This window comes from Pleuronectes platessa, chromosome 7 (genome assembly GCF_947347685.1).
Source record: "Pleuronectes platessa chromosome 7, fPlePla1.1, whole genome shotgun sequence".
Taxonomy (NCBI): domain Eukaryota; kingdom Metazoa; phylum Chordata; class Actinopteri; order Pleuronectiformes; family Pleuronectidae; genus Pleuronectes; species Pleuronectes platessa.
In genome coordinates, this window is record NC_070632.1 from 27,570,638 (window position 1) to 27,586,338 (window position 15,701).

General features: G+C 43.4%; 2 protein-coding genes across 3 annotated transcripts in view; both read right to left on the bottom strand.

Moving 5' to 3' along the window:
• LOC128444010 (septin-7) overlaps positions 1–3,825 on the bottom strand; it is a 54,953-nt gene extending 51,128 nt beyond the window's left edge. For both annotated transcript variants that reach the window (XM_053426300.1, XM_053426299.1), the window contains exon 1: positions 3,558–3,825. In XM_053426300.1, coding sequence (XP_053282275.1) covers positions 3,558–3,596 — 39 coding nt within the window. In that variant the 5' untranslated portion in view covers positions 3,597–3,825. The remainder of the gene's footprint in view (positions 1–3,557) is intronic.
• A 7,900-nt stretch (positions 3,826–11,725) lies between these two features.
• LOC128444255 (C-C motif chemokine 4) lies at positions 11,726–14,562 on the bottom strand. Its single transcript, XM_053426616.1, has 3 exons — positions 14,308–14,562; positions 12,641–12,755; positions 11,726–12,542 (listed from the first exon to the last, which is right to left on the bottom strand). Exons 1-3 carry the CDS (start codon positions 14,372–14,374, stop codon positions 12,428–12,430), a joined length of 297 nt encoding a protein of 98 aa, XP_053282591.1. The 5' UTR covers positions 14,375–14,562; the 3' UTR covers positions 11,726–12,427.
• Positions 14,563–15,701: the final 1,139 nt, after the last annotated feature.

Sequence of the window (15,701 nt, forward strand, 5' to 3'; positions counted from 1 at the left end):
GTCAACACTGTCAAAGTAAGTCAAAGAAGTCAACTAAGACATAAAAGTTGTTAACCAGTAAATTAAGTCAATGAATTCATCAAAGCATCAATGCAAAAACATCAAGTGGATGAAGACGAGGCAACGGAAACAAACTAATTGATTGTCCCTACGTGTTGAGTTGTATCCATCATGACCCTTGTGAATCTTAAGGCCAATGTATGCTTCTCCGTTTTGACGGACACGGACAGATAGGACTGCCTTCTTTGCCGTGGAACGCCCTCTCCGGGCCTCTCCGTGGCTCCACGGAGAGCTTTTCGGACAGCTCTGATTTTTCTAACTACACGTCGGCATGGCGGAGAGCCCACGGATAGCCCTTGGCTGTGATTGGTCCGCTAACGCCAGCATTTCGGGACCTCAAACTTCCTGTTCCATTCCCTAAATCACAATAAACTAAAATCACAACTACGACTCTATGATTAATGTGACAAGTGTGTTAAGCCAGCGGTGTTGTCCGGCTGACGGTGGCTGGTTAGAGCACTTACGGCATGTGTGTACGGTGACATACAGTTATAACGAACTTTCATAACGGGGCTAGCGGGCTAGCCACCATGCTAACTGCGGTGGGAACAGCGCAAAAACCCGCTGACTTTAATCCTACGGCTGTCATGACACTGTTTCTCAAACACCGTCAGGTTAGAAGCAAACACTTGGTAGTAGTTAGTATCGGATGTCCGTGCTGACTGTGTGTGGAAGCTGGGGGGAAGCTAGCTGCCTCCGTGTAGCTTCAAGCTGTTGCGGCTGTTGAATTAGCAACACAGTTTGGAAACACCGCTGCGCTAAGACACGATAACATAAGCATTATGACTCGCTGGGTGTCACTTTATTTCAGCAAAAACTGTCGCGTCATCAACATCCTTTTTCTGTTAGTTGCCATCGGTCACTGTGTGTGAGGAGCCGGGAGGACGTAAATAAACCAGCGTGGACTTCTTCTATATACCTCATGAGGTTGGCTTCTCTAAGCTCGACTTCCGTTGCGCCATCTACTGTTCTGGCGGTGAATTGTTTTCACAATAAAAGGCTCGTAGAACTATAAATCAAAAAGTGTCCGTCCGTAACGGACTCGGAGAAGCATATATCGGCCTTAAGAGACCATGGCTGTCCATTTCACATGTCCTCCTGCTCACTGTGACATTCAAAAAACCTTAAGTTACATACAAGCATCAACAGTGGATGTTATGGACACACATACTGCAGCAAACTACTAGGAAACTACCTATTTGCCTGATCAATACTTGTTGGCGCTAACAGCTCCACAGCAGGCAGAACATCAGTGAACGAGCCTAGGGCACTTTCCATTTCCATGTTTGATCCACCCACATACAAGCTCTGTGTGTGTGTTACATAAGTGGCCTCCTCTTATGGTCCGGCTATTTCCTGTTAAAGTGCATGGCATGCCGCACAGGTAATATAACTCACTGCTTTGGTCATTTATCTGCAGGTAGGACCGGCATCATAGCGTCCCAGTAATATTTGCATGTTGCAAACATTACTGGGACGCTATGATGAAAAAGCAGACAGCAGACTGAAAAAAGGAAGTAATGGTGGGATGAGAGAAAGGAAGGCTGCTCAGTGACTCTATACCATTCAGTGGAACCCCTCCCCCAGTCCACCAAGTGGTGATAGTAGCTGCCTGGTTCACTGACATCATCTGCGGTGCCAAGTCCCACACCCTCATATATTCAGCAGCTGATGCTGAGCTCTTCTCGTGGCTATTTATTACAAATGCAATCCTAGTTATGTTATAGTTAATGCATTGCTTTGAAGTAGTGTCCCATTCTTCTCCGGTTATTTTTTTAGCAGGGAGCATGATGGGCCCTCTGTGTCTTCACTACGTGTCCGGGAGCTCAGTGTGAGTTGTGTCCACGTCTTTGTGTGAAGGGAATCGCAAACAGACACAAACACAAAGCAGCTTTGTTGTACTTTGTTGTGTGTGATGAGTGATCGCTCCCTGCTGAGTTCAGGCGAAATGAGATGTCCCACTCGATCCCACAGACGAGCAGTTGTGAAGGCTTGTTATCCAGTCGACAGGGAGCATTTACTATCTACTACTAGTGAATGCTTCAGCCACTGTTGTCTTGTATGAACTGCAGCCCCACCAAGCCATGTTTCAGTTCATTCCTCCTTTTTGGACTTGATATAGCTGCTGGTCTAAATCGAGAGATTTCATATAGACATTTGCCACAGAAGAGTTAATCTCATCAGGGCTCTGGTCCTCAAAGCATGTAGCAATAGACCTCCGGGGGCTGGGTCTATTACCTGGATTTAGGGGTTATTTACATTCTTACAATAGTTACACTGTCAAAGTGGGTGTGAAGACACGTGTAAATAGAGCAAGTCAGAGCCAGCCTGTCTCCAGCAGATGGAGTAGGGACCAGACCATGTTAACCCTGCTGAGTACAGGGAACCGTCAGCCCAGTAGAGCGTTAAGTGGGCGTTAAATCGCCACATCATCATGGATTGCGATTTATGGATCGCGTGTCGGTGGTGGATCCAGTGTCGTGCCAGCTGACTGTAGTGGGAATTGCAGATCCTTTGTCGCTTTGGCGTCAGATAATGGTGGTGGACCACGACCGAGGTGGCACCTGATGATGGATCCTAACTGGCAGCAGTGGACAATGACTGTGGACTATAGTAGCATCCGATCTTGATGGTGGATCATGACCTTGCTGGCTGCTAACCATGGACTATGATTGTAGCAGGACTGCTTGACAAATAGTATTGAAGTTATCCTTCAAAATGTTTACCCTCATCAATGCTGCTAAAACCTTTAATCTTAGTGATGTTTTCCTACACCAACATCTATTGCAGTTCTGTCCGTCCTGGGAGAGGGATCCCTCACATATGGCTCTCTCTGAGGTTTCTACGTATTTTTACCCTGTTAAAAGGGTTTTTCAGTAGTTTTTCCTTTCTCTTGTTGAGGGTTAAGGACAGAGGATGTCTCACAATGTTAAAGCCCTATGAGACTAATTGTGATTTGTGAATATGGGCTATACAAATACAATTTGATTGATTGATTGACAGCGTTACATCTCTATATTATAACTAAAGTGGAAACTAAGCAAACGTACTGTCCACCACACATAATCTAATAATCATAATCTATAAAAAATGTACCAATCACTTTAGAGATCGCCACCCACGGACCTGACAACATCACAGTATGGCTGCAGCGATGGGAGGCGTGGGACCGTCTTAAAACTACGACATCTACCGTGTTTCCGTAAATGAAGCGGGTTTAATTAAGCTGGACTCGTCGGTAGAGTACACACATTCACGACAAGGTGTTTGTGAGCATTTATTCGTGTTCACGCCTCCGGGGGCACATACCATGCTCTAAAACCTCCACATCTACAAAGGAGCTCGTTGTGGGGCTCTCTCCATACTTGAAAAATTCTAGGGCTAGCAGCGACTGAAACACGCGGGTACGGTTCAAAAGAGAAACCGGGTGAGATTTAGACAAGGAGCTGATAGAAAGCAGACATGTGAACATTGGTGTGTGCTTAAAGCGGACTTACGGCGATGCTGGGAACAGCGGTCTCTGGTCGCTCGATCATCGTCCTGGGTTTTCACCGGCCCAGCGAGGCAGACAGCGATAAGCTACGGGAGAAAGACGCAGCAGAAGGGAACACACCGTCTATAGTGAACCCGAAGCGAAATGAGTCCGAGAGTGAATGAATGAGGTTAAATTAGATATGGCCGTGGATGAGACCACTACATATGCAGATCACTAGAGAAAATTGCTCCGACTGTTTTCCTCTCTGGGCAGTGGCAGACTGTATCCGGTTCTACATCCGGTTGAGTCTTTCAGAATAAGACGAAATCCATCGCAACAGTTAAGAAAGAATCCGATAACACTTTGTTGATCCATACACCGGGAAAATGCAGTGGCTGCAGCAGCAGGCAAGTCAGAATGAGGCAGACCAGGCAACAAAATACAACAAAAAAAAGGGCAATAGAATCGAAAATTAAATAAAAAATGCTGAGTATGTACATTCTCTACACCTTCACTGTTGTGGTTTGTAAAGACATATTGTAACCTAAAGTGCAGTGGACAGGATGATTGCATAAGAAAGTAAACAACTTTTTTTTACATAAGAAACATACGTTTGGACCTAAGAAAAACTGTACATGAGAATGTATTAGGCGAGATCCCCCCCTCACTTCACTGCCTTCTGTTAAATATTGAATATAATTTAAAATGTTCCTCCTCACCTACAAAGACCATAACAATATGGCACCAGTTTACCTTAAAGATCTCATGGTACTACATCACCTCAATAGAGCACTGCGCTCACAGAACACAGGCTTACTTGTCTTCCCTAAAGTCTCTTCAAGCAGAGTAGGAGCCAGAGCTTTCAGCTATCAAGCTCCTCTTCTGTGGAATCATCTCCCAGTTTCATAGAGCTTCTCTTTCCTCCTCTTCCTCTTCCTCTTCATTACATTAATGTCTCATCAATACATGTAACTAATTTGACATCTTCCCTGGAGTCCTTGTGTTTTATAGGTGCAGATCTAGTATCGCGACTGCGGCCACTTCATCGACCATGGATCATTTATTGTGGCAGCGTTGATTATGATAACAACTAGATTTCTTAGATATAATATTCCTACCCACATAAACTGCCATAACTGCCAATACCTCTATTATTACAATGGTTATTGCTGCTTCCTTTTGATGATGATGTTAGGCGTCAGTGCTGTAAATTGTTTTAACTGGCTTGTGAATAAATGTTGGCACACACATTTTCTACTTGTATACAGATGATGTTAAATTAGCAATTTTTAGAGCCTACTCTACTCCACTTTACACAGCGCACTTGTGGTGCTCCTATAGTCATGAAAAGGCTTCAGGTGGTATATAATAATACATTTTGCTTTAGCTGCCAAGATGGACATGTGCACATATTTGTACATGGCTATCAGTCCCCACCCTTCTTGCTCTGCTGAGGAATTCTATTAACTGACTCAAAAAACTTGATCATGAGGGCCTTAACCGAGACAATGGAGTGTGACACAAGGTACAGTGGAACAAATTTCTGTCTTTGTTTTTAATCCCAGTTGACCTGTAGAGTGATATGATTGTATTTTTTAACTCTTTGCATTATTCTGTCGCTTATTTATTTGTTTAATAGCCTACTGATCTGGACCAATGTGTCTGAAATAAAACTCTAACTTACTAACTAATTTCTGCTCTACTCTGAATAACATGAGTTTTGCAAACACGTTTTTTTAAGTAACTGCAGTTAAGACAGTTAATTGTGTAAAACACCATACCTGGACTTTGTGTCCATATCAGTCAGTTCAGTTTCATTTTTACAATAGTCAACACAATTAAAATCATGGCATGTAGCTGCTGTAATGCTGAATAACAGGTATATTAGTTAAAATTCCATTATATAAAAACTCCAGCATCATCAACATTTCAGGACAATAAACGAAACTAATGGCGCACAGTGCGGTAAGATCTTTGTTTGAAAGTAAATGCACCTATTTTCCGGTTGTTGGATGTGTATGGAAGCTTGACGCACCTGTGGGGAACCTTCCTATTGGTCGAAGGAAAACGTGACTCTCCTCTGAACGTTCGTGTGAGGCCTTCAAGTGCTGGAGGCAACGAAATGATGCCTTCAAAGACTGCTGTCAATAGTGGCACCAAACAATTGTGGAAGGCCACATACCTTGGAGTATGAAGTGAGAGTGCGGAGACCTTTAAAAGCCACAAAATAAAGATCCTAAAATGCACTATAGTACTTCTTAAAAACACAGATTTTTCAAAAATAGATTATTATTAATATTATTGTTATTAGTATAATTACTAATAATAATAACAAAAAATAATACTAATAATATTTATTACTCTACTAATAATTATAATTACTTTATTTGTAGAGCACTTATCTAAACAAGGTAAGAAAGTGTTTCACACTTGCACAGTAGCGGGAATATAAGATGCACTGTTGATTTGGTGGTAGATTTCTACATTTTCTTCCTTCCTATCTCAGAATGCTTCTGCATGTCAGATTTAATGTGTCATGCTAAACATGGAATATGATTGCAACACTGGGATGAAGGTCAGACTGTAAGATACTGTTCAACCAAAGGAAACCAGGATTTATGGGGTTGCTCTTAGAACATTTATTTCAGTTAAATTACCAGTTTACTAAGAACTCATCATTGTGAGAAGCACTAAAGGCCCTATGTGACTTATTGTTTAGCCGACATACAAACTGAACAAACTCAAGCTTACTCCTGTGGTCAGATGTTTGTCGATGTGCCACTGTATGATTACATTTGCCCACTCTAGTGGCAAAGATCCGTCAAGAGATGTTGCAGCATATTTCTCAAAGTGATATCCCACTTGCTCTTCCGTTCAGTTATAGCTACATTACTTGTGCTGGCAGTGGCAGTTCTACATGGAATTGCACCCGGGCGAGACCCCCTCCGATGATGTGCACCGCAGAATGAAGTGCTCCACAGGATGATGTGCGCCGCAGGACGATGTGCGCTGCAGGACGATGTGCGCCGCAGGACGATGTGCGCCGCAGGACGATGTGCGCCGAAGGATGAAGAGCGCCACATGACTATGTGCACCGCACAACGATGTGCACCGCAGGATGATGTGCGCCGAAGGATGAAGAGCGCCACATGACTATGTGCACCGCACAACGATGTGCGCTGAAGGACGATGTGCGCTGCAGGACGATGTGCGCTGCAGGATGATGTGCGCCGCATGATGATGTGCGGTGATGATGTGCGCAGCAGGATGATGTGTGCCGCAGGATGATGTGCGGCACAGGATGAAGTGCGCCGCAGGACGATGTGCGCCGCAGGACGATGTGCGGGGATGATGATATGCGCTCAGGATGATGTGCACCGCACGATGATGTGTGGTGATGATGTGTGCCGCATGATGATGTGCGGTGATGATGTGTGCCGCAGGATGATGTGCGGTGATGATGTGCGCCGCAGGATGATGTGCGGGGATGATGTGCGTCGCAGGATGATCTGGGCTGCACGATGATGTGGGCTGCAGGATGATGTGCGGTGATGATGATATGCGCTCAGGATGATGTGCGGTGATGATGTGTGCCACACGATGATGTGCGGTGATGATGTGTGCCGCAGGATGATGTGCTGTGATGATGTGCGCTGCAGGATGATGTGCGGTGATGATGTGCGCTGCAGGATGATGTGGGCTGCAGGATGATGTGTGGGGCAGGATGATATGAGCCGCACAATGATGTGCGGTGAGGATGTGCGCTGCAGGATGATGTGCGCCGCCGCAGGATGAAGTGCTCCGCACTGCAGGACGATGTGCGCCGATATGCGCCGCAGGATGATGTGCGCAGCAGGATGAAGTCTGCAGCAGGATGATGTGCGCCGCAGGATGATGTGCGCTGCAGGACTGTTAGTGGGGCGGCATTGCTTTTTGAGGGTCCTGAAAGGGTTTCAGTTTCACCACAAAATCGGTGATGATGATATGCGCTGCAGGATGATGTGCACCGCATGATGTTGTGCGGTGATGATGTGTGCCGCACGATGATGTGTGGTGATGATGTGCGCTGCAGGATGATGTGCGCCGCTGTGCACCGCAGGATGATGTGCGCCGCAAGATGATGTGCGCAGGACAATGTTCGCTGCAGGATGAAGTGCGCCGATGTGCGCCGCAGGATGATGTGCGCCGTAGGATGATGTGTGCCGCACTGTTAAGTGGGGCGGCATTGCTTTTAGAGGGTCCTGAAAGGGTTTCAGTTTCACCACAGAAGAGACACTCTGGCAGAGCAAGTTTTGTTTTTCATAATTTTGTTTTGTTTTTCAGGGTCCTGAAAGGGTTCAGTTTCACAACGTTCCACACTAGAGGTCTGGAAATGTCTCGATTCTTAGATGCATCATGATGTGGACGATCGATGAAGAGACTGAACTCAATAACTCATGAGGTGTCATTTGCCAGCACCTCGGCACACAAAACACACTGAGGACGTGGCTCAGTCGTGCCAGTGACGGTGAAACCAAACTGCAAATAGCTCTCGTCATATTTGCAAAGCTTTGGCTTCTTCGCAACTGGCGCATAAGTTGCCTGACATTTACGAATCAGAAACTTGTCCATGGTTGTGTTTGTTTGCCGATACAGTGTGTGTGATGTTAATAAAGTTGTAATTGCAACGTTGTGGTCTTGTGAGTGTGTTTGTATGTCTGGCTGGGAGCGACTTGCACACGAATAATGAATAAGTGTGTGTCTCTGAGAGAGTGAGCGGAGCGGGGGGCGGAGCCCCGGCGCCTGTGTGTGTGTGTGCTGTCCGCGACACACACAACACTGTTCAGGAAGCCACTGCAGAGGGGCAGGTCTTCAGAGCCGCGGGTTGCAGACCCCTTTCTACGGCGAAAGAGCGATTTGTTTACTGCTCCGCCGTTAAAGAGATGCGGACGTTAAAACATCGGGCGCGGCACACAGTTCGATAATCACTGCTCTATACAGTGGATCCTCCCTTGTCCGTTCCATTTGGGAGACACAGAGGTGAACTGTCCCCCGCGCCCCCTCCCCTTCAGCTTTCTCACACAGCATCAAGCAGGGGCGCTGCAGGCCAATTTGCCAATTCCACACACAGTAATATGATAGATAATAGAAAACAGTCACTTTAAAAAAGTCCCACCGATCTAATGTTTGCTAAATATACTGTATTGAACTTGCACATGATGCACTGTTCATCACACAACTTCATATGTTTCCATGTCCATGTGCATCATGTGCATCATGTGCAAGATAAAGTGAGACAAATGCTGTGGGGTAAAGTGAAACATGAAGCACAAGTTAAGTTTAGTCTTAAATATATTTTAGTGTAATATTACATTACATATGTTTTATTTTTAATGTCATAAACATTGAGCAAAGCCATCATGCCAAGAAACTACACCAGGAAGACAACCTGGGGCCAAACACCCCTCGCAGAGATGGAGAGTGCAGCCGCTGAGGTCATTCCAGGAAAGAAGTCCTTAAGAAAAGCTGGAAGGGATAGAATTATTATGAAAACAACCCTCAAAAGATTCATAAAGAAAAAAGAGAAAGGGGAAGTAAAATCAGCAGCCTGGGGTGCAGTAGCTGAGGCAAAGAGAATATTCACAGATGAGATGGAGGGGGAGCTTGTCAAACACTTGAAACAACTAGCTGACCAGTTCCATGGCTTTGCTCCAGTTAAGTGCCGTGAACTGGGATTTAAATACGCAGAGAAAAACAATATCCCTGTCCCTGCCAATTGGACAGAGAAACAATGTGCAGGTAAGCTAGGGTGTGCAAGAGATCACATGAATCATAATAATCATAAATGTGCTTAATTAACCAATCCCCATGATTCTGTTACTAGTTCGATATTAGTTTTGGAATGTGTGGTTGTCGATCTAGCTGTCAGGATTTTAACTATTACAAAATGTGTTGTTATGGTAGTTTTAAAGTGGAAAAAGTAAGTGGATCACTTTACCCCCTGGATTTCTCTGGTCTGTCTCACTTTACCCCAGCTTAGGGGTAAAGTGAGATACAAGACCACTTTTTTAAAAACAATCATATTTTCACTGCCCTTTGTCCTGTAGATCATTTCCATTGCTAGGAAACATCCTGAATTAATATGAAATGTTAACATTTTACAGATATATCATTTAAGCTCGCCTAGAGGGGAGCAAATCTCACATTACCCCGCTCTCCCCTACTGGCAGTGATGCAATTTTGACCCCTGTTAAGAAGAGAGGAAACGGCAGGCAAACTTTCACCTTGTCTTGCTTTAATCCAGAAAAAGTTGGGAGGGTATGGAAAATGCTAATAAAAAAAGACAGCAGTGATTTCTAAGTTGAAATTGACTTGTTTTTTTATTGCAGACAGTATGACTATAATATGTTTTATGTTTTGTCTGGTCAACTTCATTTCATTTGTAAATGTACATCCATTCAGGCAGGGGGCAAGTTAGGGCTAATAATCAGGTAGAATGATAATAGTGATTGGAAATAGGTGATGTCAACCAGTGATTGCAATCATGATGTGGAACAAAAGCAGCATCCGGGAAAGGCCTAGCTCTTTAGGAGCCGAGGATGGCCAGTTTGCCAACAAATGTGTGCGAAAATTATTAAAATGTTTAAAAACAGTGCTCCTCAAAGAAGGATAGGAAGGGATTTGGATATTTCATCCTCTACGGTGCACAACATCAATACAAGATTCAATGAATCTGGAGGAATTTCAGTACATAAAGATCAAGGGCACAAGCCTAAAGGCCGGCGCATGCATCTGCGTTTTCAGGGACGCGCAAGTGCCCCTTGCATGCCCCTTGCGTGCTTGCGTGCATCGCCCAATTTTTCTAACTATACGACAAAGCTACGCAAGTCTCAGGCAGCCCGCAAGGCTGTGATTGGTCCTTTCCGGAGTAATTCCGGTTTCATGCCCCATAATAACGGCAGAAACCACGGAAGATTTAGAACAACAAATATGGACAAAATAGAAGAGCGTTTGGGAGAAGAGATCCGAAGGTATGACCACTTGTATAACCCGTCAATGACAGAAAACAAGAGTGCGCATATTGCCTGCAATTCCTGGAAGGAGACCTCGGCTAAATCCGGTTTGCAGGTCGACGAGTGTACGAAGCTGAGGAGGAAGATCAGGGACAAATTTGTCCGCTAGAAAAAGGCTATGAGGAGCAGCAGTGGCGATGTAAATAAACAGTCGACTAAGAATGCCACACACAAAGAAGGCTTCTCTAAAGTCGTCTTCGACAAAAAATGTTGCTCGAGTCCGTCGACAAAACTGCGTGAAAAGCCGCAGCTGCAGTTGCAGAAGCCTGCGCCGGGCCTTAAGCTGACTAACCGTGCTCTCCGATCCCTCAGACGACACTGCATCAAGAACCGTCATTTATCTACAAGCAATATAACCACATGCGCTCAGGATTACTTTGGCAAACCTTTGTCAAGCACTACAATACATAATTACATCCACAAATGCTAGTTAAAACTTTACTGTGTCAAAAGGAAGCCTTATGTTAACCGTGTCCAGAAGCGCCGTCGACTTCTCTGGGCTCGAAGGCATCTGGGATGGACCATAACACAGTGGAAACGTGCACAGTTGTCAGATGAGTCAGGTCATTTCAGGTCATTTTGGAAGAAATGGATGCTGTGTACTCCAGACTAAAGATGAAAAGGACCATGCAGACTGTTACCAGCAACAAGTCCAAAAGCAAGAGTCATGGTATGGTGTTGTGTCAGTGCCCTTGTTAAAGGTTAACTTACACTTCTGTGATGGCACAATTAATGCTGAAAAGTACGTGGAGATTTTGGAGCAGCATCTGCTGCATTCAAGATGAAATCTTTTCCAGAGACATCCATGCATAAGATAATGCAAAACCACATTGTGCACACATTACAAAGGTATGGCTGTGGAAGAAGCAGGTGCTAGACGGGCGGCATGCAGTCCTGACATGACCATAATGGAGAATATGTGGCGCATTTCAAAACACAAAAAACAACAACGGAGACCCCGTACTGTTGCACACCTTAAGACTTGTTTACAGGAAGAATGGGACAAAATTATCCCTGAAATGCTTCATCACTTGGTTTCTTGAGTCCCTAAACATGTAAAGTGTTGTGAAAAGGAATAAAAACATTACAAAGTGGTAAATGCTTTACCGTCCCAACTTTTTTAGAAAATGTTGCAAGATTCAAAATTGTATAAGTGTTTATTTAGAAAAAGCAACTCAATTCATGAGGTCAAACAACAAGTAATGTGACTTTATATTGTTTGTATTGTAATACAGGTAAAAGATCATTTATAAATAATTGTTTTCAGTTTTAATTTAAGATTCTGATTTGGGGTTGTACAAAATAATCAAATTTGAAGCATAAACACAAAAGAAATAAATTATTGTTTTCTTGTCAGAATGGGTTACTTATCTGTACAAGTACCTTGAGTCAAACCACGACTTAAAAAACCACAGCATCACTTCATACAAAACAAGTCAAAGAGCTCACAATGGTTCAGTGTAGAAAGTGGTTTGGTCTGTAGCTTAGTCAACTGATGACACCATGTAGAGTTGCAACACATTGGTCTTTCAAAGTGAATGGACTTTGTGTGACTCCGTTCAAACGACAGCATTAGATCACAGTTTAACATGTTATGTTTACATTTTATGTATAGCATAACTGGATCTCATCCTAGCACATTTTATTCAAGACTATGTAATATAATATTAGCAGTATATACTGTTGGCATGTAGTTAAGACCTCATGGTGGAGATAGTGAAATACTATATATGGATAAAACAACACTTAGTTTAAAAGTTAAGGTTTGAAAAGTTGCAGCATCAAATCACATCAAGATTTTGTTCACAGACGACTCTTTTGGTTGGATTGGTTGCCATGGCTACAGGTTGGATGCCTGTCCTGGCTTGGGTTTGGCGTTCAGGTTGTTGATGATCTCTTTCACCCATAGGTCTGATGGTCTGGCACACAGCTCACGGCCGTTCTCTGTCTCCAACCTGAATCACACAAACACACAGACCAACAACACAGTCAGGTTTAGTGCATTCATGTTTAGATGCAATAATGTTAATGCTCCATTTTTCTTTCTCCTTACAAGACGGCCGGTTTGGAACACCGCTGGCTAGTCTTCCTGTATCCGACCACGCTGACCTCAGGCTGGTTCTTGATGAAGCGAAAGCAGCACTTTTTTGGGCCAGAACCACGCAGACCTGCAAACAATCATCTATGAACAAACAACTAACCAACTTACAACAATCTTACAAACATTGCCGGTTCGTTCCTCCTTTTGTTCCCTTTTTAATTTCCTGTTGGCCAACGTGACACCAGACCTAATGACTTTATTTTTATCCGTGCAGAGAGTGTGTCACTTCTCAGTTGTTCCATTATGATATTGAAAAGGTCTTTGACATATGTAACTCAGCTTGAGATGAAATAAGGGATTGTTCTGTTTAGGAAAGAACTTAGTTTTTTTTAAACGTTTTATATATTTTAGAGCTGATCTTCTCTGATACAACTAGTGTATGCAGTGCTGAAGCCTGACGAGCAAGGTGCAGCAGAACTAGATACAAATTGTTGCTACGGCTAATGTGTTGGCAAACAATTGTATATTCACACATTGAGCAGACACACTGCGACATTGTCATTCATTCGGAATAATTTGTATGCATTTGAGTCCAATATTCACACTCGTTTCTCCTCTGATTTGGTCCAAGGGAACTCTATTCTGTTAGCCTGTCTGCTGTTCGGTGCCTGACAGTTAGTCAGTCAGTTTATCTGAGTCTCGTTCTTCAAAGACAGCAGCCCGCTGCTGCTAGAAATGAGGCTGAGGCAAATGTTGAGGATGACTCTGAACAGTGAAGCACCAGAGACAAAAACAATAAGGCCAAAATGGGCTAATCAGAGCTTAGCTTGAGAGATTCTCCACTCAGAAGCGTTCACATCAGCAACACATTTTTTGGAGAATTTAGGTGAGGGGTGGTGCAGCAGACAGAGGCAGGATGTACTGTTTTATACTACTACAGAGATCACATGTTTTTAGGGACATCAACACTGGCATCAGCTCTTATCACAGCTAAATCTTTTGACATTTTCGTGTTCTACTCGTGTGGCTTTTTCATCTTGAGATATTGGTTTTCTTTGTTACATGTGAGAAACCTCTTGACTCTCTGTGGAATTTATACTGGAGAGCAACACGGAGAAGTTCTCAGAAACTCCAGAGGCTCTCACTCTGACATTTTTTGTTCACACATGCATCCCCTGCAGGGAAAGTTCGGAGTATCTCCGGAGTTCAGTGTATGTCGGAAAGCAGCTCAACAGAGATCTCTTTTAGCTGCTAACAGTCATTCGATGCAGTGTTTGTTTCAAAATACTGATCCGTGAAGCTTTAATGTCCTGTAACTCACAACCAGAGCCACCAGCGAGATGTCAAACTACCATGTGAAGCTTTGAAGTGTGTAGGAAGCTTTAAAATATGTTCATATAATAACTATGCTACAAGTAAAAATAGATAATCATATTTTTTAATCTACTTCCTTCTTATGGGAAGTTATCGGTTTCCTTGTTTCATTTCTATTTTAAAAATATATATTTTTTACCAGTGCTGCTGACAGATTCACTTCTAATACACATCGCCTCCACAAATAATGAAACAGACTGAATCATAGATGACTGCAGTCGTAGCATTTCAAAGAAGAGTACAGTTATTCACATCTCGCTCACTCACTGATCGAACACAGTGTTATCAATTAAGCTTGTCCTTACCTTCGCTCAGAGTAATGGCAGCCAGCATCAGCACCAACACCGACAGACACAGACGAGCAGCAGCCATCTTGAAACGTGTGTGTTCTCTTTAGAGTCTAGTACTAGGTGAACGTCCGAGTTGAGCTGTTAAACTGTGTTGTCCTCCACTCCATCAGCTTCCACATTTATAGAGCTGAGCAGCGTCGACGGGAAAGACCCGGGACTCCGTGGAGGGACTTAACAATGACGTGTCGGCTTAACCTTTGGCTCAAGGGATTTACCAGCAGTTTCATGTGTAGGCCTTCTTGTGTGTGCATGTGTGGGATGAAAGTTAATCTTAGTTCCCTAAAAAATTACTATGACCTATGATCAATAGGAGAAAAGAAGAAGTATCACCACTTACATGTCACATGTCAATACTCTCACTCTGACCTCACAGAGCTTTTCGTTGATACGTGTGATGTATGTGGGTTGCTTTCTGCAGTAGCTCAGTGTAAACCACAGGGTTCCTGAAACAATTATTAAAGTGACAAATAGAGGGCAGGATGTGATTGGAATTCAATTAAACTCTTATGAATTCAAATGAATTTAACTATGCAACAGTAAAAGCAGTTTGGGGATTTCTGAGGGTATTCGCAGGAAACTTCACAACAATGCCTATCATACCATAAACACTGGGAGGGAGATTTCATCTCGTCCGTTTGGACTTTCCCTGTTTCATTGTTTCCCAGCTTGAGGATCAAGACTTCTCTTGGGGTCTCAAGACACACCTGAGGGGTCACCAGGTAAATAAAGGTCCTTCATTTACTTTCTATTGAACTCCCGTAAGCTAGGATTTAAAATTACAATAAAACATTCAATTTCAAAGAATACAACCCACAATCTAAATCACTTTAAGTTTCTTAACTTAGAAACATGATCTCCCTTGCCACCCAGCGAATATAAAAACTAATTTCTGACATTTGTGACAAATATAAATTGTGACTGTTAATTCACATATACAGTCATTAAAGCTATGTCAACCTTTAAACTGTGTCTACATTAATACTGTTACGGAACTTGTCCGGAAGTTGGTGAAAGGAGAACTCAGGCAGCAGCTGATGTTTTATGCAGAAGGTTTTGATGTAGACTTGATGCATCAAGGAGAACAGAAGGTGAAACAATATTCAAACGCTAACAGAGTAACATGAGCAATTGTCAGCCCCAGGTCTGAAGATGTCTCCCACAGCATCCCCATACATCTTCTTCTACATGCATCACCCATTCTAACAGCACATCCATGACTGGCTTGAATTGCTGTCACTCTTTGTGTTTGCATCCTATTGGATAGTTAGGCCTAAAGTATCAATTCCTAGATCACATTGTGTCATTACATCTTGTCACTGGTGAAATACGCAAAAGACTTAAAGTTGGTG

Coding starts and splice junctions, on each gene's coding strand:
- LOC128444255 (XM_053426616.1), bottom strand. CDS start 14,374: ATGGCTGCTGCTCGTCTGTGTCTGTCGGTGTTGGTGCTGATGCTGGCT. Junction 12,756..14,307: donor TGCCATTACTCTGAGCGAAG/GTAAGGACAAGC, acceptor GATTGTTTGCAG/GTCTGCGTGGTTCTGGCCCA. Junction 12,543..12,640: donor TGTTCCAAACCGGCCGTCTT/GTAAGGAGAAAG, acceptor TGTGTGATTCAG/GTTGGAGACAGAGAACGGCC.